This window comes from Haliaeetus albicilla, chromosome 13 (assembly GCF_947461875.1).
Source record: "Haliaeetus albicilla chromosome 13, bHalAlb1.1, whole genome shotgun sequence".
Classification (NCBI taxonomy): Eukaryota; Metazoa; Chordata; class Aves; order Accipitriformes; family Accipitridae; genus Haliaeetus; species Haliaeetus albicilla.
The window spans coordinates 22,687,967-22,712,129 of NC_091495.1; the positions used below are offsets into that span (position 1 = coordinate 22,687,967).

Consider the following 24,163-nt stretch of genomic DNA (forward strand, 5'->3'; position numbering starts at 1 on the left):
TCCATCTGGGAGACCTGGGCTCCCTCGTGCTGAGATTTCACATGCAGCTCAGCCCAGGGGAGCAACACTGACCTGCCAGTTTCAATCTTTTCAATTTATGACTTGTAAACATTTTCCAGGTCACAGAGACAATGCAGGTCTACTGAGGATAGGCTTGCTATCTTTGTCACCTTGCACAGCTATCTGTGAAACAGCCCATAGATCCTCACAAACCAAAAGCCAGTGGTGAATACGCAAGCAACTCCTTGGGTTCCTCATGCAGCAGCATCCACAGATGGCCCCTGCTCACCTTCTCACCTCACCGCTGCACTCCACAAGGTGTTACTGAACAAGACGAACCAGAGCCTCCTCAAGTACTTGTCCTCTTTCCTCCACTCTGCCCTCTGCAGAGTCTGTGACTGGAGATCCACCTGTTGAGCTACCTAAGTCCATCCTAATTAAAAGCCAGATCCTTTACCTTCACAAGAGCAGGACCAAGGCAGCCACGAACTCAGTGATCTGTATTAGCCTGGGTAAGTCGCCTCCTAAACATCCAGGAACATCCTGTATGCTCCTTTCCAGTGCGGCCAGGCAACTGACACACAACAGACTCGCGTTCATGGCTGATGAGGAAATGACACCACTTCCAAAGAGCTTTTCCTCCCAAAGACCCCAAAACACAGCACAAAAGATGCAATGGTATCAAGATCCCTCACGAAGTGATGAGCACGGTCAGAGCTGAACAGTTCTTAGTTCAACATCATCCAGGATGGTGAGGTCTTGCTGAGCCATCACTGGCATTGGGTTACATACACGCTGCTTCAGCTGCAAACACCAACTCCATTACCAGTGAAGAGCAGGCTCAGAGCATTCCTTTCACCTTGGATTGTAAGCTCCACCGGGATCGCGTCTACTCGTGCCTGTACAGCACTCGGCACACGGAGCTTGGCTCCTGACAAGGCAGAGGCAGGGCTGGGACCATCACCATGCTCCTTGGCATCAGAGGCTGGAAAGGAACCCAGGAGTCCTGCCCCCTCGTTCCTGCCCATCAGACCACCCTCTTCTCACTGAGCAGGGAACTCAGGCTGAGCTCCACACAAGTATTTTGGTGCCTGCCTACCTCCCATGCATTTCAATGGACTTTAGGTACCTAGATGCTTTTGGAGGCTCTGGGCCCAGATCAAAGAGTCCAGCTGGCAGGTTGCTGGTGCGCTGTAGCCTCCAGAGGCAACGCTGGAGGGTCTATTACACAATGGAAGAAAACCAGGATGCAAGGCAGAAGGAGAAGGCAAAGGAAATCAAGGTCAGAATTAAATTCTTTAATACAAAAAAAAGTTTGTTTGTTGTCGTCGTTGTTGTTTTTTTAAGATATATCTGTAATTTCTTTGTTTAAAAATAAATATGTACTAAGGAATATCTTGAAAAAATTCACTAGACACAATATGTAGTGTTAATATCTTTTTTCCCCGCAATTATTACAGATAAACAGTAGCACCAATAAATAAAATGATAACAAATATTAAAATTAAAAAGGAGAGAGATTCAAGATGTAGAATTTTCTATTTTTCCTGTTTCTTTTTTTACATATATAAAAAAATCGTAGCGTCTATTTAATCCGAATCACACATATACATAAACATATATATATATATACAAACACATAGCCAAATATATATATAGTATGTAGATGTATATCTAACCCTTGTCTCAATAGGAATGTGTAGGGGTAGGTGTTAGACAAATTAATTAAATAACTGCCCATAACATGCTACTGACTCTGCCAACAATTGGGGAGAGATGGGACGGGACAACAGGAAGGTTAAATTTATACACAACCAGTACAAATAAAAAAAAAAAAAAAAAAAAAAAGGAGGTACGGCTTATAAATAGTTGAAATTAAATATTAACAAAGAATACTGAAAAATCCCTACTCTTTAATTAAATTATCTGTTTAATTTCTAATTTTAAAAGGGATATTAAATAAGTATATAAAACACTTTCTCTTCCCTCCCCCCCCATCGGAAGCCTCTGTCTTGCGCACAATGCAGCATGAGTATTATACATTGCAGATGCAAGCACCCACCCGCGTGTTTTTTCTCCTTCTGAAAGCCATCAGTCGGATGGGGAGTTCCTAGTGGTTAGTAGTCGCTTGTTGTGAATCTGTTTTTAGACTGTCTTGTCTTTTTGGAAGCTTTCCGTGTTGTACATTATCAGGCGTTGAAAATTCAATTGCAGATGATGTTTGGCAGCATTCTGACACAGACTGAGTACCTTTTTGATTATTATGATTATTATTAATAATTTTAATCACAGAACTAGATTATATATATCCACATAGATGTACAAACACGCTTTCAGGGGTGTGTGTGTGTGCACGCATGTGTAAGGTGGGTTTCACATACACCACAGCGTATACTGCAGATACACACATAGCCAAGACTCTCGGACACTGCTCAGGGATTTCAGCTGCCTTCACATTTGATTCCCCAGCCCAACTTGGAAAAGGGGCCTGATATTTACAGTTCATCATAAAAACGTTCTTACGGGTCATTCACACTGGGCACGCAAACTGAAGGCAGTAGAAGTCACTTTCTTTCCCCCCCTTCAATCTTGGCATACATATATATTATTTTTTTATATATATATATGTATAAAAATAAATATATATATATAAAAAAGAGAGAAAAACACAAACATACATACACACAGACACAAATGCACACATTCACATACACACACACACCCCTACTGTGTATATACTTTTGATTAATATCCCTTTCCAGAAATGTTCCGTAAGCATCTTGGATGCTCTTGAGTGGCAGCTCTGTGCATGAAGAAAGCAGACAGTGCTGAACAACTGTGTGGCTATGCACCGGTCCCCATTCTTGCTTCAGCACACTGTAGGCCTTGTGTCCTTTTGCAGCCACCAAGGGCGGGAAATCTAGACTCCTGTGATACTTCCTTGAATGGAAAGTTAGTGCTCATCAGCTGCCCACCATCCTTAAGAGAAGCCAGCATGTCTCTCTGGCAAAGTTTCTATAGCGAGTAAAGTCAACGCAAAATGTACACTGACATCCCATGTCCCAGCAAGGCAGGCAGGTTATGAGACGAGTAAGGGCGAAGGTTGGGGGAAGAGAGGGGAGGAGGAATCCTTGATCACGGAGACGGCCATTTCCTTGGCCTTTGACCCATCACACCCTAGGATGCCGCTCTTTGGAACTCCCTGCCCATCCTCTCCATCACCTCTCCTCCCTGTCCCAGGCAAGGAGAAGGTGGTTTGTGGTACAGCACACTCTACAGAGAAACAGCGGAGGCCGCACGAGTCAGTTAAGAGTTAAAAAGTTTACACCCAGCGCTTCTACTCAAGTCCAGTCTTAGCTTGTTTCTTATACCCCAAGTAGCCCGCTTGTGTCCACAGCAGTCGAGTATTATCCAGTGAAGACACCAATAACATTAGCAATGTTAAAAAAAATAATCAGTATATATATATATTATATATATATGTGTGTGTGTGGTTAAGATATACATATATGTATATATAGATGTGGTTAAAAAATATATATATATATATATGTATATGCATGTATACACACATATATATGTATGCATGGGAAAACCCATCAAATACACCCCTATAGTCTTCCTGGCTCTGTTATTTAGCAGCATGAAAAGAAAAATAAAATAAAACAGTTCAAAACCCAAAGGTGAATTCTGTGCGGCGGGTGCCTTGGGGAATGTTCCTTCCGGAGTCCATCGTCCGTACTGAAAGTGCTGTGCTCTACCGATCCTTCATTTTTAGGGTTCATTTGGATTAGTGTTTTGTTTTGTTTTTTCTGTCCAGGCGAGAAATCAGGCTCCAGAAATAGGGCTGTTCCCCCTTCTTTTCCGCTGCTCACCGTCTCGGTTTTTCACATCTGTCAGAGAGGAGAGGGAAGGAAAAAAAAGAGAAAAGGGGTTAATGTTTGTGATGGGGGTGCAAGTAGGACAGGGAAGGGAAGGAAGGGAGGTGGCTGATGTGTTTAAGAGCACATGGTGTTAAGACATGGCATGACGTCACTGGTGGGGTGAAGTGCTGTGCAGATGGGGCAAAACAGCTGAGAATCTCCACCCATGAATGGGTCGATAAATTCTATTCCTCCAGGCTCACTTACACGGGGTGGGGGCGATACTGGTACAGGGGTAAATTTAGGAGCAGAATCAGAGGTTTCCTCACAGATGAGCTGAGTGTCTTGTTTGCATTCTCTCACACCATGCACACATAGATACACACAAACACACAGAAAAACAAGGCTAAGCAATACATGCAGAATGACACACTCCCTCAGCTCTCCACCTATCCTGTTGTTTGGGCTGGAAGCAGTGCAGACAACACAGCCTCATGCAGGCAAGAAGGTGAAAAGAAAGTGCCTCTCATTCCACTAGCTGCCACGAGCAGGGGTTAGCACCAGGGAACAGCAGCAGCAGCAGCCTGAAGAAGCAGCAGGAGAAATGAGAATTTACCCTCCCCAGTAGGGCCCAATTCTAATTCTACAAGAAAGAGCATGAGGAACTTCAGCTTAACCAGCTTTTTCTCTGGAAACAGGTAAGCTACCACTTCTATGACTCCTTCCCATCTTTCTCGCGAACACACCAGCTATGGAAACCTTCCTTAGTGCCAATTAATCCCACCACAGAGAGGGACTAGTAAGAGAAACTAGGAAACCCCTTCTGACATCATGACTTCTTTGGGGTACTCTTTGTTTTTTCTTTGTATTTGTTACTATTTCTCACCCTTCAAACTCTTGTAGGGTAATCTCCAGTTATTCTGGAGTTTGGGAATACAGGCAGAGGGAAAAGTTAGGTCTGGTCTCACTCTTCAGAGGTTATGCTCCCTGGGAGAAGTTTAACTCCAGAAGCTGCTCTATTCTGGCCCTCCATCAATCACTTTCCCACTGAAATTACAGCACCCCAGAAAAATCCTCTGTATACAGAGCAGTTTCCACCACACTGGCAGTGCAAACACCTCTCTGGTTTGGGCACAAAGCCTTTTCACACCTAAAGGAAGCACTTGCTACTTGTAGCAGCCTTAGTCACCTAGCCAATTCCAGGCAGGCAAATGGAGGCAAATGGAAGTCTCTTTCAGGGTGTAGCCACAGAGGACCCTGGATCTCTCTCCCTTACTCTCTCCCATCCAGCCACTGCCACTGCAATACTCTGCTGACAGGAGGAATCACCTGTATCTCTGCGAAAGGGACCCGAGTTCAAAGTCACAGCCAAAGGCCCAATAGCAACCCCATTTCTATGTCTCTCTCTGGATAGGTAGGATGATCCCACACCCCAGAGATGTACACGCAGGTGGTGCGAGTCAAGAGACCCCACTGAGTTCAACAAAGCGCTCAGGTGAGAACCAGGAATCAGTTTCTGCATGTCTATGCCACAGATGGTGCATGACAGGTAGCACTCAAATGACACATGCACAGCACGGATCTCTGAAAAAACCACTAACCACACCATGTCTTTTCATCTCCCACCTCACAGCTGAAATACAGACTTCTGCCTGTCTTCACCCAGAGACAAGCTGAATCCTGCTGTATCCCAGTCACAGCCCTGAGTGCAGCCCCTCAAACCACAACTCTGGCCAAGACATGGACAAGGAACTGTGAGCACAGTGCAAGAGGACAGAGTGCTCTCCCTGGCTTTTAGAAGAACAAAGAGGCAAAGGAGAATGTGGGGAGGCTCCTGGCCTGGCTTTCCTCACTCTGCACACAGCAGAGTGTCCACAAGCCGCATAAAAAGGGCTTGGAAGACAGGGGTGGTCAAATCCTAGTCAGCTTAGGATTTGTCTTTGTCAGTATGCTCAGAGTTGCATACAGATAATGTACGGAGGGCTACAGACTCTCCCCCTGGCTACCTCAGCAGCATGAACTCCGTTACCTTGTTCTATGGGAAAGGATACCTCAGATACAAATGCCCTGGCTCTGGGAGCCATCCCCATCCAAGTCCTGACAGCACATCTGAAACGCACAGCTGCCCTTTGACACAGGGAACCTCTGTCCTCATCTCAGTTAGCCCCTCTGTCCTCTGGCCCACGTAGGACAGAAAAAAGAAGTAATCATATAGCACTGGTGCCAGAAGTCAGCAGGAAGCAAGCTCCCCCCTCTTTCTCTTTCTCTCTCTTTCTCTTTGTGCTTCTCTTTCATCCTTCAGGACACAAACCTGCAAGTGCGCTCGTTTAACTCAAGCTGCCTCGACTTGCAACGTGAGTCTGTGAATTTGCAGGAACATTTACAGGTGTGGGGATCTTGTACAAACAAGTGCTTTCTCCTCTCTGAGCAAGGCTCACAGTGACTGCAAAAAGGCAAAAGGAAAGATGTCTAAGCTACAGCGCTTCAGCAGAAAGAAAATACACATGCAACACCCTAAACATCAAAGCAATCCCCTTGCCCCCTCCCGCAGCCCCCATGCTGCCCACTGGAGCATCACAGGCTGATGGATTTTCCAGCAGCACCCCGGCAGTCCCAGGACAGCACCCCCTTGCATTAGCGTAAAGAGAAAGAAAACAGGCTCTCTGCACAGTATTCACAAATGCTGCATTGGATCCATTGGCACAGGCCAGAGGGAGGAAGAAGAGGAAAGCAAGGATGGGAAGGTGAGAGGTCCCAACCAGCTACTGACATATCAATGAAAGGAGTTCTCTGAAGTGGGCTATTTGAGTAGAAAGAGGCCAGTGGCTAAACGAGTTAAATACACAGGGTCTCTCCTCCTCTGGAAAGCAGCTGGGCTCCAGCATCACATGCTTACCCCTGCAGCCAGCACTGCTCTCCTTTCTGTAAGCCCCATCCCAACCTTGCCACCTAGGAGTCTCCTACAGAGGGGCCATGAATTTACAATGCAGAATTCTGTGAACCACCATGAGAGAGGCAGAGTGAAAGAGACAGAGAGAGACACAGGGAGAGAGAAGCCAACAAATCCAGCAGAAAGAGAGAAAAAAAATGAGAGAGAGCCCATCCCAGTTCCCCAGCACCCCGTCTCCGGCTTCCCACCGTCCCACCTCTCCTCTCCGCCTGTGACTCCACCACACGCACACACACACGCACGCACGCACGCACACACATGCATGGCAGATGCCAGCCTGCCTGTTGCCTGTCATCATAGCAGTGAGGGCACAAGACCAGTGGGGGAAAGCAGATGACAGAGCTGCAACCACAAGGCATGGAAAAGAGGTGCAGGGCCTCGCTCACCCACCCACGCTCTTGTGCCTTGGGAAAATGGTCACCACTGATGATTAGAGAGCCAAGCAAGCTAAAGCCACCTTCCCTGAGATACCCTTAGTGCCAGAGCGGTGCCACCACCAGTGCTGCCCCTGCAGGATCTGCAGCCCACCAGTGACTGGGAGGGGAGGGTGAGATTTGAGTGAGCAGCAAGCAGGCGGATTGATTTGGGGAGAGGGAGGGAAGACAGTCTACAAGCAGAGGACACAAACGTACAAGCTGGGTGGTTTGTACCGGCCTTTCTTGCGCTTTCTCTTTTGACCCTTCCCCTTTCCTCGCTTTGATTTTCTGGAAGAAAAAAAAAAAAAAACAGAGAAAGAGAGAGAGAGAAGGAAAGAAAGGGGGAGAGAGAGAGAAAATGGAAGAAAACGCAAGGAAGAAGAGGAAAAAAAACCAGCCATGTGCCTTGCTGGGAGGGGGGAAGCACATGAGGCAGGACTGGAGGGCAAGTCCCGGGGCCAAAGCACAAATCTCCACCTCACACACACATTCACTGGCCCTCCTGCACTCCTGCCAGCACTGCAACCAGCCTGCCCACAGCCAAGCCAACACCTGGGGACTCAGCAGAGACCACCTCCAGCAGGGCTGCTGCCAGTAGAGGTGGTTCTGCTGGAGCCTCAGAGGGGCACGTGCCCCCTCCAGAGAGGGCCAGTGGGAAAGGGACAGGAGGTGGGGGGGAAGGAACAGAAAGCTTTGTGAAAGCATCACGCAACCGCAGCAAGTGCAGACAACTTTTCCAGGCGACAAGCGTGGGCACACTGACTGACAAGAGGCAATCTGAGTGGAGGGGCTCTCCCCAGGGAAAAGGAAACCACTCTGACCTGACACACTGCCCAGCACCAGGCCTAGGAGGGGGCAGCTGAGCTCCAACAGGGCCGGTGGTAATCCTGCCTTGGGATGGGAGCAAAGGGGGCCTGGCCTCAGCACCCTGCAGACAAGGGGAGAGACCTGGTCTACACACCAGTGCTGTGTGGGAGAGGGCTATCTAGCCCAAAGGCTCTGCTCACCCGCCCCACCTCGTGCCTGTAGTTCGGAAGACTCCAGAATACCTCACTGGATGTCTGCTAACATCCCCTCTGGCAGCCTCCATCCTGAGTACCAAAGGGGAAAGAGGGAGGCCTGACCTAGTTATGACACCCAGGAGATAACCAACAAGCAGCTTTCAGATCTTCCCTCCTTTCCCTCCCTCCTCTTGCCTTCCACATGAATCTGCCAGACAGACAAGCAGACGGAGCCAAGGCACTGACTTCATTCTGAAAAATTCACCAGTTGCTTCTCACTCTTGGGCAGGAGCTGGGACAGGCAGGGGCTAGGATGTGCAGGCCTGGACACTAACCATGGATCCCTACAGGCCAGTGAGAGCACAGGGAAGGAGGGAGGCTGGAGCCTGCGCTGCTCGTTGAGCCACATTAGCACAGGACCAAGGGAGAGACATGCAAGGAGAAGGCCCTAGGCAAAGCACCAGGGCTTGCCAGACAAGTGAGCCCCAGCACTGTGGCAGTTCAGCAAAGGCTCTCTTGTTCCCTGGTGCAGCCCACCTCGGGAGGGAGCTGTTGAGGGGACATGGGGGGACAGAAGGGAAAGCACCATAGGTGTTTCTTAGGCCCTGTTCAAGTCATCTCACTGGAACGAGTGTCAGAGCATCAGCTCACTCCCAGTCTCTGCTCCACATGTCAGGAGTCATAGGGAGGCAGTGAGGGGAGGAAAATCAACCTGAAGGGAGGACAGGGGCACCAATATAACAGGACTTTCCATCCAGCACAAATCAAAGCACACCAACCTCTCCCATCCCTTCCCTTTCTTCCCTGGGGAGTGCAGAACCAGCAAAGGGCAGGCAAGGTGCTGTTAGAAGAGGAAAGGGAATGCAACACAGTCTGGGCTGGCTGCTTCACCCACACCCCATCCTCACCAGAGTTCACACAGACCCAACTCTCGCACAGCTTCAAACCACAGAGCCACGCAGACCGACCATCCCCAACACGGCCCTGCACAGAGAGGAGTGTTGGCTGCACACAGCCCAATGCAGCCAGGAGCAGATTTCCAGGGGGAGTAGGAGAGGCTGGAAGGCAGCTAGAAACATACAATCACCAGGAGAGGGGTGAAAGAAGTTCTCTCACTCTCCCGCTTGCTCTCTCTGTCTGTTTCAGCCTCATCTCCCAATATTCACCCCCTTCCTCTCCAACTCCGCACCTCTAAATGGCAGACTCGCTATCCCAGCCATGCGCAGTCCAGCTGACCCTCTCGCTCAGAGAGGTCACTCTCTCTTTTCGATGTTGTTCCACATTTTGTGATCGTCCCTGCGACTACTGCAGGACAAGAGCTTATTTCTCTAATTTCCACAACCTTTTTACTTTGGGGAGGAAGGAAAGGGAAGGTTGTGCCTTAACCTCCTTCAGGTCACCAGCAAATCCATCAGATTGAAAAAAACTCTCATGAAAGCCTCCACCAAGACCCAGACAGGACATCCACCTCCCTTTACACCCTCCTGGGCCCCCACCCAACCAAAACCAGCATCACATCCTGCATGGCATCAGTCCTGCCTCCACCAGGCCTCTACTGCCACCTCTCCCTGTAGCCAGGAGAGTTCCTACCCAAGCTGCTGTGAAAGAAGCCAGCAAGTACTCACTCAAGCAGCAAGAAAAAAAAATTAATAATAAAGAAAGGCAGCAATTTGCAGTAACCAGAAACACCCCAGGAAGAGGGAAGGGAGAATGGGGGCTGCACCTTGAATCCATTCTGGTAGGACACACACGATGGGACTTCCCTGACTCGGGATAAAGCATTAGGAATGACTGCCATGGTCGTGCATCATGCAAGCTCCAGCTCTGGGGTATGAAGGAAGGACCGTCAGATCTGGGTTTCTGTGCCCACCTGGAACGGATTCAGAGTGTCGCCCCATGCACTATCATATGCCATTTCCAAAAACACCTTCTCAAAGTAAGTACCTCCAACCAAAGAAAAGGGCAAGGGGCAGTGGGGAGAGGAAATGCCAACCAACCACCAAAAGAGAAAGGAGAAAAGGCTTGTCACTTACTTTTCTTGTTTGTTTTTGACATCTTTCTTTGGTCTGTGGGGGAAGAGAGAACAAAGGCCTCATTAGAAGGCAGCTTACTATATATGCTTCCAGTATTATCCCCAGTTCCTGCCAAGTCCAGGGAAGGACATGTACAGCTGGCATTGCAGGATGCCCATGGCACTGGTACAGTGGTCCTTCTCAAAGTGTTTGCTCTCCTGTTGCACCTTGCTGGCAGCCAGTGCCAAAAAACCCCAGGTTTCAGGCTAGCATTGTCCACCTGTGATAACTAGAGACGGAGGAGCCTCGCCAGCAAAGGACTTCTTTTCCCAGGCTCAGCCATCCCACTGCAAACCAACTGAGGAGACTGCAGAAGCCTCTGCACAACAGTCCCAACCCAATGGCAAAAAAAAGGAAAGGCTCAGAGTAAGTTTATTGCAAGAGGAACCAGTGCTGCTCCATTCTCACCTGCAGTCACATTTACTGTGCTGTAAGAAGCTCATGTGCGCTATGTGCTGACTCTGATGGGGTTTAATTCTCATGATCTGGAATGAAAGAAACAGAGAGGGTCACTGCCCATTCACTATTTATATTCACAGCTCCAAATAAGCCTGCTGCGCAGCAAAGCATTTGCACCCCAGGTGCTCCTGGGAAGAGCATGGCAGAGTTTGAGCTCGCTTTGAGGCCCCATTCTCCCAGTCAGGGAAGGCCTTTGATCACAAGCAAGTGGCAACACCAGACTTGTGCCAAAGCTCTGTTTGCTCATGCATGCAAGGTGCCAGCACTGGTGGACTGCCTCGGAGACAGGCATGAGAGAGGGCATAACACCATAGCAAGGTTCTCACTGAGCCGTCCCTGGTTGATCCTAGAGAGACAGTAACAGGGCATCCAGCCTGCTCTCACGTAGAAGCATGCTTCAGTCTAACACGAAGGCCCAAAGCAAAAATACCTTATCCAACTCCTTTTCCCTAAGCCACCATTCCTTCCCAGCTGACATCTCACTTTCTCAGTGACTTGACACGCAACGTAGATTTGGTGATCTGTGCTTAAAACAGCCCTGCAGAGCCAGACATTGCCCATCCCCCATCCCCAGGTGCCTCCAAGGAAGCTATGCATGTATTGTCACAGTCTCTCAACGCAGAACCCGGCTGGACCACTAGCTCTAGAACTTGCACCAGAGATCTGCTCAAGTGCCTCTGACCCGTTACAGGCATGCAGGCATACCAGCCAAAAACTGTAATTCAGCAAGGAACGGTAGTAAGTAACCCATCCCTAGCTACACCATGCTAGTATGCTCTAGCCCAGGCTGGAGCCTGCAAGTGGAAAAGCAGTATGGGGAATCATGGAAGGGCACAGACAGGTTCTCCACCGCTGTTCAAACACAGCTCAAATGACAAGTAAAAAGAGCTTGCTGGTTAATCACTTAGTACTGCATGCCTCTCATCCATATCAAAAAGTGATGGCAGTATTTACAGTGGCCATTCAAGAGGCTGAGGGACAAGTAGGTGAGGCAGCTATGGGTTAAAGGTAATGGGTGCCATTGTGGACACAAGCTGGCATCCAGGCTGGCAGACAAGGGCAGTGACAAAGCTCTCTAAAGCAAGTCTGCATCTTCCCCATGTGCCCAGCCTTTGCTATCGGGGCCATCTCTGTCTCTTCCAAGGAGGGAATTCAGCAGCCTCCAAACAAAGGAGGAGAATGCCCAGAGGCAGAAAGGCTTTTCCACTTGACACTGAAGCAGTGTGTTTCTTAGAGCCCCCTTCCACCCCTGCTGTGCCAATGTAGCTAATGACCCAAATCCCCCTGCTCTGTTGGTAAAGGCTGACCTCACATGCCCTCCGGGAGAGAGTACTGACAGGCTTTCCCCTTTTGCTCTACTCAGCTGCCTTCAGAGCAACAGCTGTCTGGACCAAACGCAGAGTTAAGGTGGAGCAAGGGCCCAAGGAGTATCTTCTTTGGAACCTCAGAGATAATAGCACCAGAAATGTCTTTTGCACTCTCTGCTTTGCAGAAATGCTCCTTTGCATGCCCCTAGCTACTGTATTTGGGCACTAGCGAGGTCAGAGCGAAAAAACAGATTCTCATCTTAGCCTTGAATAGACACAGGCAACTCATCTTTTAACGCTGCATGGTATAATGCTGGGCACAAGGGTCAGGAAAGAGGCAAGCCCCCCAGTCCAACAATCTCCATTTCCCTGGGGTAGGCTGCCCTCCCTCTGAATTAGCTGGGACCTGGGGTGGCTGTGATGGCTGACTTGCTTCCTTCCACCCAAGCATGCCAGCTTGCAAGATGGGCCCTCACCTCCATCGTGACGTTGTACACATCCACAGGGACACATTCTAGGCCCTCATCGCCGCAGCAACCTGCACATCTCATCAGAGGCACACAGGATGGCTTGAATATGTACTCCACCTCATCAGGGTACTCCTGGAAAATGTCCACCAGGGTCTCAATTGTCCTGCAGAAGCTGCGCTCATAGACTTCCAGGAATTTGATAACTAAAAAGAGGAATGGAGGAAATAAGTTAATGCAAACTTAGCTCAAGAATGTCTAGTGCTTCACCCCTTAAAACGAGCCAGACAGTTGCAAGACATCTACCCTATTCTCTTCACTAACAGTCTCTCAGGCCTAAGTCCTTTGTATCTGCCCTACACACACACACACACACACACACACACACAAATCAAGTGGGGGAGAGAAAGAGACAATCTCTTCCTAGTGCTCCTTCAGGGCAGAGGCAAGGTAGACAAAAGAGCCTCACTATCTGCCTGCCTGGCACCACGATGTGTCCCTCAGGTGCCTCTTCCCCAAAGCCCTTCCCTGCTATCCCCCATACTCTCGGATATGCTGCCACTAAGCATATTAGCTCAGCTAAAAAGCACCTGTGGTATTGCAGATGATCTGCACTCTGGATTAAGGCCCTTCATGGGTTTGCCTTTTACACCCTTTCAAAATAGCCAGTGGATGCCCCAGTGGGTTTTAGAATGCAAGGGGAGAAGCCAGAAGCATCCTTTCTACAGACCTCAGCACACAGACACTTCTGAGAAGAAGCCGAGGGTTCTGAACCATGCATCCACGTATCTGCTCTCTTCCTGTCAGCAACCTCTTTCACCCTTGCAGAACATCCACCTCAACAGGCTACCTCAGAACCATGACAGCACATTCTACAAGTCACAGCCTCTGTGTCTCCACACTGACCACTTTCCCAGACCAAGGAATCAAGCCACACGCTGAAAGATTCAAAGCAAGCCCACAGCACCCCCAGGATTAACTAGACCATGTACTTGGTTACCGAACCACAATGAGGCAGTGTGGGTGGGGGAACAGGGCCGATATGCCATTATCCCCTGCCTTCACTACAAATGGAGCAAACACTAACTGCTTGCGATCTGCACTGATTTCATAAGCGTTTTTCAATGTTTCCCAGCCTCTTGCCAAAGCTTCATTGTGCTGCTTGGTCAAGGGTTGGAGAGATTTAAAGTGATGAGAGATAGGATAGATAAGTACACATGTACAAAACCCAGCTGCTAGTAGTTCTGCCAACAGTGAGTACCGGGAGCCCTCCAGGCCTCCTAGCTCCACCAGCATGCAGGCAAAGAAAGATGTCTCAAATGGAGCAGAGGATAAGAATACACACAAAGAGATAGTGCCTGCCCTATGCTGTTAAGCACTATAATGATCCACCTGTACAGTATGCAGTCCTACAGCACCAAGGTTGATAACTCTGAGTGATAAGAGCAAACTGCTTGCATCATGGAAAAAAATGGTCTCCAGTAAGCGCTTCTGAACTTGTGACAAACTGGCATAAAGGTTACTTTGCCACAAAAACGCAAAAGCTGCAGGGCTTGGAGCTCACAGCCCGCAGTTAATTGTTGAAAGTTAATTCTAGGTCATGCAGAGCTGACAGTGCCACAGTGCTGAGAGTGGGTACAAGAGGGGAGGAGCTTCCATCCAGGGAGTTTGAAGTGTCAGAGAGTGTGAGCAGCTATTAAAAAAGAAAGTGGCTTGTGAAAGGGAAATGTAGCCTGGCAGGCATGGACTGCTTGTTGGTATTCCTTGTCTAGAAGACAGTATGTTTCTGTTCCTTGTCCCTTCCCTTCCTCTTTCCTCCTCCCCTAATGGCAGTATGCCTCCTGTCTGTTCTCCTATCTTGTCTATGGCTACCTCCTTCTTCCCATTCCCCTTCGGAGTGACCTTAGTCACCGCCCATGTTGAACAAGTTGAACAATTTAATATGTGCGAAATTCTGCAGGCACAATGACAGCCGCCGAACTGCACTGTTGATTATTCATGCTGTGCCAGCAGAAACGATCTGGGAACTCTGGCAGTAAAGGCACAATTCTGGATAAAAATGCTTACAGACCTATGTTGATGGGAGGGAAGGAGGGAAGAAAAGAGGGAGGGAAAGCGGCAGTTACCTGTGCAGATCAAATGCTGCTCACCGCAGTAGTCTGGGGCATAAAGGAGGCAGAAACCAAAACAGAGTAGAAAACTGAAGCGAAACTGATTCATGTCTGCCACGCTTTTTAAATGTTTGCACTGCACAAGCAGCTGGATTACACCAGAGAATGTGGACTACAGATTGGCCGCAGAACAGCACATTCAACTTCTTTTGCAGAGCTTTTACTTTCACAGCTGCACCCTGATGATTACATTTGAGATCTGGGAGATTTGACAGGACCAAATCCTTCCCATAAAGAATCTGGGAGTTTTTGCCTTTACTTTAACATACGATGATTTTCCAAAGTCTGAATCAGCCTCTGAAAAGGAAACGGGGAATCTTTCTCCAGCTGCCAGTCTGAAGATCCTGCCATGAAAGGCGCATTGCCTTGATTTTGCTGGACACAGAGCATTCACACGGAGACTGTGCAACACTCGATAATGCATTTGCAGAGTTAGTACCCAAACTGGAGCACATGACTGAGGTACAGTCATCCTCACAGCAAAACCCTGCCCCTGCTACCATACCTACACTTACTCCTATGCACTGGGAGTCATATTCCACACTTTGCTGCGCTGATTCAGCCTGTGCTTCCTTCCCATTGGTTGTGTCAGGGACGGAAGAAGGTCTGTCTTTCATGGGGAAATACAGGAAGGTCACTGAAGGACTAACACCACTTGGCCTGCTCCCTTCCTGCAATTTGGGCTTCAGCCCACATTAAAAGTTAATCCCGCATTTAACCCACACCACTACACTGCAAAACACCTCCAGATTTGAGTCAGAGGTTCTTCTTTGTGAATGGAATAGGAAGTAAGGTTAAAACCCAGTCAGGACCCACATTAACTCTTCAGGGGAGACGTAGCCACAGCAGGCAGGATTAAGTCCAAATTTGGAGCAGTCGAGTGGGAACATGCTAGACTAGAAAAGGAGCAAGTCTATGATCATTTTGCCTCCCTCCTCGTCAATGGCTTAGCAGCAATACAGACACACTGTTCTTTTAAAAATAAAAGTGTAGCCACAAGTGCCGGTGGTTTCCTTTATTTATACCAGAAAATCTTTTCTAGTGGAACAAACAAAGAGTGTTTGTCTGACTCCTCTACAACTTCCCGTGCCACAAAACACATGGAAGGCTCTCTTGAGCACAAAAGGGTAAGGGCTGAAGTTAAAATTACAGTCTCCAACCAGAGTAAGTCCATCCCAAATAAAAACCTGTCACAGCTCGACATTTCAGAGCAAGCACAAAATGGCCAAAGACACAAAATCATCTTTCACCCCAACCCCAAAGCTCCCAAGAGCTTCAGTGGAAAAACTACAGGACTGTCCTTGTGGAACAGAGGCACATCATTGTCTCCTCTTCACAGAGGAGAAACTGAAGTACAGAGAGAGGACCTCCAAGGTCATACAGGAGGACAGAAGTAAAGCCAGGAAGGTAATGCCAAGAGTCCTGATTTCTAGCTCACAGTTATATCTGCATCGCAGAACCAGAAATAGCACCGAGGCAATAGCACCGAAGTCTCACTGATCACACTGTCAGATCAACTTCTCCCACAATCCCATCAGCCTTCTTGTGACAGGGAATTAAATTCTGTTTGATACTTCCCCTCCCCAGGAAGGTAGTTGGACACAACAAATGGCACAGATGAGGACAGTAGCTCTTTTCTACCAACAGCAGAGGACTGGCTACCAAAATAAGCCTCACAGCAGGCTCCATCTTGATCTCTCTGGAGTCACTGAACCTTCTTCTGTTGACTTCAGCAGGAGCAAGGGTCAAGCGCAACAGGCGGCAGCCCACCAGCAAATCAGAAATTTTGCCCATGCAGAATGGACACCTATCCCAAACACAGCCTGCCACAAACCTCTGGCAATGCACATGCAGTCTGTCGCACCAATAAAGTTACAGAAATTGAAATCAAGTGCAACAAAAAAAAAAAAAAAAAAGCCGATCTGGGCCCACACTGCTAGAGCCCTCTGCTGACCTCTGGCTGGAATAACGCTGGAGGTCACAACCCGTGGGGACCCTGCAAGATCTTCACCAAACCCTGCCATGCAGCAAGTGGTCTGCTCTGCTATGAAGGTATGGGGAAAACATGGTCATGATGTCTTAAAGCAGCTGATGATCACCTCAGCCTGACGGGTCCAAAGTCCACAGCCCTTTTACCTCACTTCTGAACTGAGGACTGTGGACAGAAAGCCAACCTCCTGCAACGCACAGGGCTCCACTAGACAGGGCACTTGCAGGAGGCATCTCTGACTAACCTGGGGGCTGGCTGCTCTTCTGGTCTACATTTACTCACACAAACCAACGAGGCAGAGGACGCTGCCACAGCCTGGCCTTCAGGCAGCTGGAAAGACACAAAATCACAATGGGTGCAGGGGCACCACCTCATTTCCTCACCAGGCAATGGTCCCATTTGTACTGGACCACCAGCAACACATTAAGTAGAACCTATCGGATCAGACTGCTGTCCCCTGAATCTGCTAAGCTTGCTAGCTCAAACCGGAGTAAAAGGGTGTCTTTTTCGAGCCTGGCTCTGTACAGTGCTTAGCAATACCCTGACTGGGGGAGGTACCTGGGACTGTCAGGAGGCAAAACTCCAGAAAATCACCCTGGGCTGCCCTTTTCTCTTCCTCTCCCCCCGGTGACCTGCCACCTGGCTGTCTGGGGAGGGTCGGGGTGCTGCTTCAGCTTTTGTTCGGGGATCAGCCCTGGCCACCCAGCCGGGCACCACCAGCGCCGCCAGGAAACAGGAGGGCAGCGAAGATGACAAATCCCTTCCTACGGCACTGTGGTGAATCCCTAGCAAACTGTTCGCCGCTACTCAGCTCTTTGTGTGCGAGCGCGCGCGTGTGTACGTATATATTTTTATATATATCTATATATATATAAATGAGCATGTGTATGTGCACAAGCGCACGCACGCAGTTTTCCTCAGAGTTGTGGGAAGCCAGCAGCGGGCCGGGCCGGCCCTGCTGCACGCCGCGGCCCCACGGCCGCCCCGGGGCCCAACCCCACGGCCACCCCAGGGGCCAGCCCCACGGCCGCCCCGGGCCCGCACGGGGGGGCGCGAGGGGCGGCGCAGCCGCAGCGAAGGGGTTAATGGCGGCGAGGCCTCCCGCCGGCAGCCCCCCCCCACTCCCGCCGCCGCCGCTCCCCGGGAGGTGGCGGTGTTGGCCGCCAGCGGCTCCCGGGGCTCGGGCCTCCTTCCCCCGAGCCCCCGCCCGCCCCCGCCCGCCGGGAAGCCGCCCAGCGCTTACCTTCATTGGGTTTCCGCTCCCCATCCCCCAGGGCAGGAGCAGCCTTCGACAACTGCAAAGATAACAGAAAATCAGTCACAACACGGGCTCCGGGGCGCGGGAGGGCTCCCGGGCCCGCCGCCGGCGACCCACCGGGCAGGAGGCGGAGGGAGGGGGCGCCCCCCGAGGTGGAGCCGTGCCCCTCCAGCCGCCCCGGCGGGCACAGAGGGACCTTTTGTTCCCCCCGTCCCGCGGGGAGCCGAGAGGGACATGGGAGGCGCGCGGGGAGCCGAGAGGGACACGGGAGACGCGGGCGGGCCGAGGGAAGGGGCAGGCGGGAGGGAGGCGGCCGGGCCTCCAGCGCGGCGGGCCCGAGAGAGGCCCCAAAGGGAGAAACGCGACCCTCGGGAGGAGCTTTCAGTGATTATGGTCAAAAACGAGAGAGCAAATCCGGGCCCGGGGGGAGAAAAATAACAGGGGTGACGTTCTACCGCTGACACGACCGGTGGGCCTGGGCACTGCTCTTCTCCCCCAGGCCTCCATTTACCCCCGCAAAAGGTGAATTCAGCCCGGGATGGCAGAAGGGGGAGAAGGGCAGCCAGGCGCGAAAGGGCATCGCTCCCCTCTCAACGTCACAGATTTCTGTCGCCGAGTAGTGGTGGCCACCGAGATGTTGGCATCTGGCCGGGCGTCAGGGCAATTAACTGTGACAGCACAGCTTTGCCGACAAATGCCGCCAAACCGTCCGGGTTTCCCTCCTCTCCTCTGGAAGGGAGGGCGACGTGTGCCCTCACCTAACGGTCCCAGTCCCCAGCCCCTGCGTGGCCCAGCAGCAGCGCGGCTTCCCCTGGACAAACACCAAAAAGGCCCCAAGCTCTGTATTCGCTCCTGCTGCCTTTTGGGTCGAGGGGCATTTCCAAACCGCTGACGCAGGCAGGAGTGGTGACAGGTAACCCACCCCCAGACCGGGATGGAGAAGCCTTGCGCTGCTTTACTAAGGAAGTCCTTTTAATTCCAGGTGAAACAAAAACTCCACTCTTCCTGCTCTGCGTGAAGGTTTTAGCTCTGATGTAACTTTCCAGCCAAGTCAGGTTTCCCCCTGCTGTTCTGTTCTGAACCAAAACCAAAAAATGCCTGGCTTGCTTCACTTCTCTGAGGTATGTTGCCACCTGTGTGATGCCATCCACCCCAGAACCTGCTGCCTTTCAGCAGCAGCCCAAAAAGAGCATGGCGATACATACAAAATACTGCTTCATCGGTGATATGCTGCATTTAGGCTCAGAAAAAGGCTCTCTGATCTTGTAGCCAGAGACAGAACGGAACTGAGCCGGCAAAGTCCACCCCAAGCTTGCAATGGGAATCTGCCACCTATGGTCTTCTAGGCAGCCCCGTGCACCACCATCCAAGCAGCCCGAAATGTCAGCTTTTAAAAGGAGGGGGCAAGAGAGCCTGCAAAGCCCTAGAAGCCCCTCTTCCAGCCATTCCTTTGTGTCTGTTCACTGTTCCCTTTGTCTAAGGTCCCCCGACCGAACTCCTCGCTTCTCATTTCAACCGAAGTCTTTCTGTACCTGGGCATAACTCACCAGCCCAGACCTGAGCCACCCCATGTGTGGACCTGTTTCTTCTCTGGGGAGGGCTGTGTGCCCACCCTCAGCACTGTGACAACAGTTTAAAAAGCAGGTTCCTAGAAACAGTTTCATTCCTGAAGTGTGAAGGTCACTGCAACAGCACAAACAAAATGGAGGCAGCGGAGGTTGCAACAGCCTTCCAAAGCCACTCAGCGCCTGACAATCTATGGGTCAAAAGAAAACCGCATCAAGGGCAGAAAAGCCTCAATCTGTGTTGTAGCACAGGAAGAGGATCACGAGCTAAGTTAGTTTATCCAACGCCCCCAAGACCTTTCGCAGAGGGATTTTTGGTTCACGCACCGAATGACCATGATGGACTGAGCAAAATTAGCTCAGAGACACCTTGAGGGTCATTCTACCCATTCTCTATGCGAGGCTGACCAGCTGGCTGCCAAGCCCACCACCTCCTCACATGCAAGCACACATGGTGCAGAGGTGATGGGAAGCAGAAGCAAGCCACACACTTTCACTGCTCACCTGTGCCTGGCTAGCACCTTGCTCTGCCCCTGATGTACCAGAGCATGAGCCAGAACACTCTCCCAGCGCTCACCTAGACCTGGGTTGCGATCCCACCCCAAGGACGGGAAATGAGATCGGTACGAAGTCTGCAGATAGCTTCTGAGCACACCCAGGGGAGCTCTCAGCAAAAAGCCAAAAGGTTTCCTAGTACTATCAGTAACATGCTCTCTGCTCACTATCCCAAGAAACTTTTCTGCCCTTTCAGCAGTGTCTTTCACCTGTGGCTAGTGCCCTCAAGGCCCGTCCACTAGAACAGCAGGTGAGGCAGGGGCTTGTGCCTCACTTTAAACCAGTCTGCTACATATCAGACAGGGCAATGGGGAACCAAAAGCGTTCCAAGGGATAAGCAGGCCTGGTGTGCCCTTCAGTGGGAGCCTGAAGGTCACGCTCTCCTCTGCTGGTTTTTGGCATTTCCCAACAGCTCTGTAACACAATTTCCTTCCAAAAGATTTTCAACATTTCACAGAGGTGTGGAAGCAAGCCCTGCGCTCGAGAGCAGGATAAATGACCCCGGGAATGGGGCTGACCAGGGGGAAGCTCCTTTCTGTGCCCTTTGCAGGTCACAGCGAATGCACGTCCTGCAGTGGAGTAAAACCCTCCCTAACTAATAAACCCACTTCACACCATCCATGTGTCTGCACCTTCCCTGTCCCTCTTCTCCCCCAGTCCCTGCCCGAAGCAAGTTACTCGCTGAAGGGAGAGAAAAGGTTAATCAAGTCACTCCTCTCTAACCATCACCCCCCTCACCACCACCACCAGCACTCTTTCTCTCCCTTCCCCTCCCCCTAATCTGTGCAGCCTCATTAAAAGAGCTTTGTAACTGTTTAGGACTGGAACAAACAATCCATCCACTTTGTGAGGGACTCTGGGACAGGAGTTAAGGCACTTTTCGTCTTAGGCACTAGAAATTCTTCTCAGCGGTTTCTACTTAAGGGGGAGCAGGGGGACGGGACTCACTGCACTCCTTCTCCATTGTACATGCAGACAGAGGTCAGTAATCCCAGAAGCTGCCAGCACAGCCGAGGCATTTTCCTGACACGGAGCAGGATGGTCAGGAGTGGATTTGGGGTTGCTCAGGAAATCAGTGAGCCCCTCTGAGATGTCAGCATGGGCTTCCCTCTCCCCTGCTCCCAAAGGAGTGCTCCTCCTCCCAGCCTGTCCTCAGAGCACAGGCCCAGAGCAGCTCTGGGGAAGGTGACCCTCTGCATCCTGGCTGCCTACGGCCTGGGGAAGCAGGTTCTGGTGGCTCCCCATCGTGGCCTGGCGCAGAGGCACACCAAAGGCAGGGAGCCTGGTGGGTGTGCAATCATTAGCAGTCTAGTCACAGGCTCGCTCTCCCTCCCTCGATGTCTGATCGCTGCCTGTTCCCTATGGCAATACAGCTGGTGTATCCAGGTCCCTCCACAGTCCAGGGAAGGAAGGGAAGAGTTCCCAGACCATCATTAGGGGTGACCTGCCACCAGGCTGCCACCAGGACCCGCAGACAAAGGAAGACAGGGAATGACTGACCCTCCCCCGTTCTTTAGGAAAAGGAGGGACTGGAAGGGGACACCACCAAACCTCTCTGACCCCGTGGGGCATGAGGACTGTGCACCGCAGCTCAGCACAGGCAAACAGCTAGGAGGGTGGCACCGCAAAACCACCTTTTCCTCCCTCTCCTGCATGGAAAGGCTATCGCCACCAGTGGAGGCAGACACCTGTGGCATCAGTGCCACCCAGTCTTGCTGTGACATGATTTCCCACCATCCCAGCCTCGCTGCAGGAGTGACCGTAACAACTCCCTCAGTAAGGAGTCATCCCCCTGCCACCTTCACCAGAGGAGCACCGTGATTCCTGCATCCCTCCTCCTTCGCCTTCAGGAAAGCTGCCTGACACGCGCTGGACCCTACTTTCCCAACTCAGCCTCTGCCAGGGCTTTTATTTAATGCTCTCCAATGCGCCTGGCTAGCTAGATAGGTTTTATTCAGCGCGACAGCCAGATTAACAGTACAGATAAATATTATCATCAAAGCACAAAACCCTAGTCCTGGCGTGAAGAGTCATGCCTTCTGCCATGCCCAGAGTCATCGTCAAGCTGCCTACGTGAGATCTGCTGGTATTTCTAACGTTCCCATCACCGTGGTGCCTGGGCGATCAACAGACAAATAAGGACAGAATCGAAGGGCAGACCTCACCCCTGGTCTGCCTGAGCACTTATATGGCCCGCATCACCCAGCTATCTGAACATCTCACCATCTCTCATGTATCTACCCCCCGCAACACTTCCCCCCAACCCCACCAACACCCCATAATTCCCCCCTACTTTTTTTCCCCACCATTACCCTCTTTCTTTTCTCACTGGCACCATCATCCTGCCTAGGAGAAAAAGACAGCACAACGCTTTTAAGCAACTCTTGAGGACAGACAGACCTGGACTCTACCTGATCCGCCGTTTCCTCCTCTGGGGAAGAGGAAGGGGAGGGGAGAAGGAGCAAGGGGAGGGTTAAAGGGTATTATCACTAGACACCGATACAGAATTGTCTATCCTATAGCCAGGGAACAGATGCTACTGTACAAGTTTACTGAAGAGCTGGGAGGCAAAGAAACCCCCGTTTTAGGTCACGGTGGAAAAACTCTTGGGAGAGTGGAAAGAATTGTCCCACAAGCCAAATCTGGCAGGCAGGCAGCACGGAGCTGCTCTGTGCCACAATCGAGTGAGAGCTGCGCCTCACTTCCCATCGAGCACAGCCTAATGTGTGGCTGTCACTGGAGAAAGTAGAGATATAACAGGCTAGAAACAAAGCGTGCAGTGCCTGCATGACTTCAGTTACAGCTGAAATGGCTCCTAACTGGGGAGTTACCTTCCAGCATTGGTGCTGAACAAACAATGTGAATAACTGATTAGTTTGCAAGTGACGTTTATTTTCATGATTGTGGGAGATTATGTGGCCCACGTTCTCTCAGAGTGCCAAGGAGAAATGGCAGGAGAGGACTAACCTGTTATAGCCTTTAAAACATAATCCATGCCCATCTAGCAAACAGCCACTTTCACGTGGGCACTCTGTCTAAACCCCTTAATATCTCTTGGCAACACAGCCCTCTCGGCTCTTTAGAAAACAGATTTATAGGACAGGTTTGCACAGAAAGCTGCCTTTCTTTTTTCTTAAAAAAAAAAAAGAGAGAAAAGGAGGAAGAGTTGATTTCTAATCCCTCAGGAATGACAATGAGGCAAAAGTAAAAGTGACTGAGGAGGAAGAGAAGAGAAAAATGCGCAGTTTTGTAATCTCGGTGCAGTAGATATGTATTTTGATTTTTTTTTTTCAATCTGGAAGAAATTCAGGATCCATTTTGTCCTCTTTGATCTCTTATTTGTTTTTCCAGCTAGGTATTTTGAACTCCACTCGGCGGGACGAACCCGAGCTGGGACCCAAGGCAAATACCGCTGAAACACCCTTTTGCAATGTCAGGAGACCCGAGGACGGGAGGCGAGGCTGATGCAAGAAGCCAGCGCGCTGCCTCCCAGCCCCGCGCCGCGCCGCCCGCCGGCCGCAGCGCCCGGGGCCCGGCCGCGGCCCCGCCGCCCCGGGAGCCCCACGCCGGGGACGTGCAATGCGCGCACATGTGCGCGGGCACTCCGCACGGCGCTGCCGGCTGCTCCGGGGGCCTGCGAACCGCCGGGCAGCGCTTTCCACCCCGCTGCAGCAATTGCACGCACGCACGCACACGTGTGCGCGCTGCAGGCACCCAGCCGGACCCAGTGCCAGCAGCGCGGCGGCACCGCACCGAGCAGGTGGGAGGCAAAGGGGGGGGGGCGAGGGAAAAAAAAAAACCCGTGAGGGAAAAGTATTTTCCGACACCCACCCCCCCCACCACCCCGTACGCGGGGCACAAAGCCCCCGTCCCGCCGCCGTCCCCGCCGCTTACCTCCGCGCTCTGCAGATAGAGCAGCGCCGCCAGCCCCCAGTGGATCCAAGTCAGCAGAAAGTTCATGGTTGCCGGCGCACGCCGCGGAGCGGGGCCCGCCGCGCTCCGCCTCGCCGCCGCCTCCCCGCCGCCGCCGCCCCGCCGCGCTCTCGCCCGCGCCTCCTCCGTGCCCGCCGCCGCCTCCTGGGGTGCCGC

General features: G+C 51.2%; 1 protein-coding gene across 7 annotated transcripts; it reads right to left on the bottom strand.

Moving 5' to 3' along the window:
- Nucleotides 1-1,277: 1,277 nt before the first annotated feature.
- On the bottom strand, nucleotides 1,278-24,163 carry VEGFA (vascular endothelial growth factor A). 7 transcript variants are annotated; one of them, XM_069800444.1, is made up of 9 exons: nucleotides 23,969-24,161; nucleotides 17,940-17,991; nucleotides 12,545-12,741; nucleotides 10,711-10,787; nucleotides 10,264-10,296; nucleotides 9,954-10,100; nucleotides 7,446-7,517; nucleotides 6,175-6,306; nucleotides 1,278-3,893 (listed from the first exon to the last, which is right to left on the bottom strand). In XM_069800444.1, exons 1-9 carry the CDS (start codon nucleotides 24,032-24,034, stop codon nucleotides 3,872-3,874), a joined length of 798 nt encoding a protein of 265 aa, XP_069656545.1. In that variant the 5' UTR covers nucleotides 24,035-24,161; the 3' UTR covers nucleotides 1,278-3,871. The 7 variants fall into 7 exon arrangements, with proteins under 7 accessions (XP_069656545.1, XP_069656547.1, XP_069656546.1 ...); XM_069800446.1 differs by lacking the exon at nucleotides 6,175-6,306 and having other exon boundaries at nucleotides 23,969-24,163; XM_069800445.1 differs by lacking the exon at nucleotides 7,446-7,517.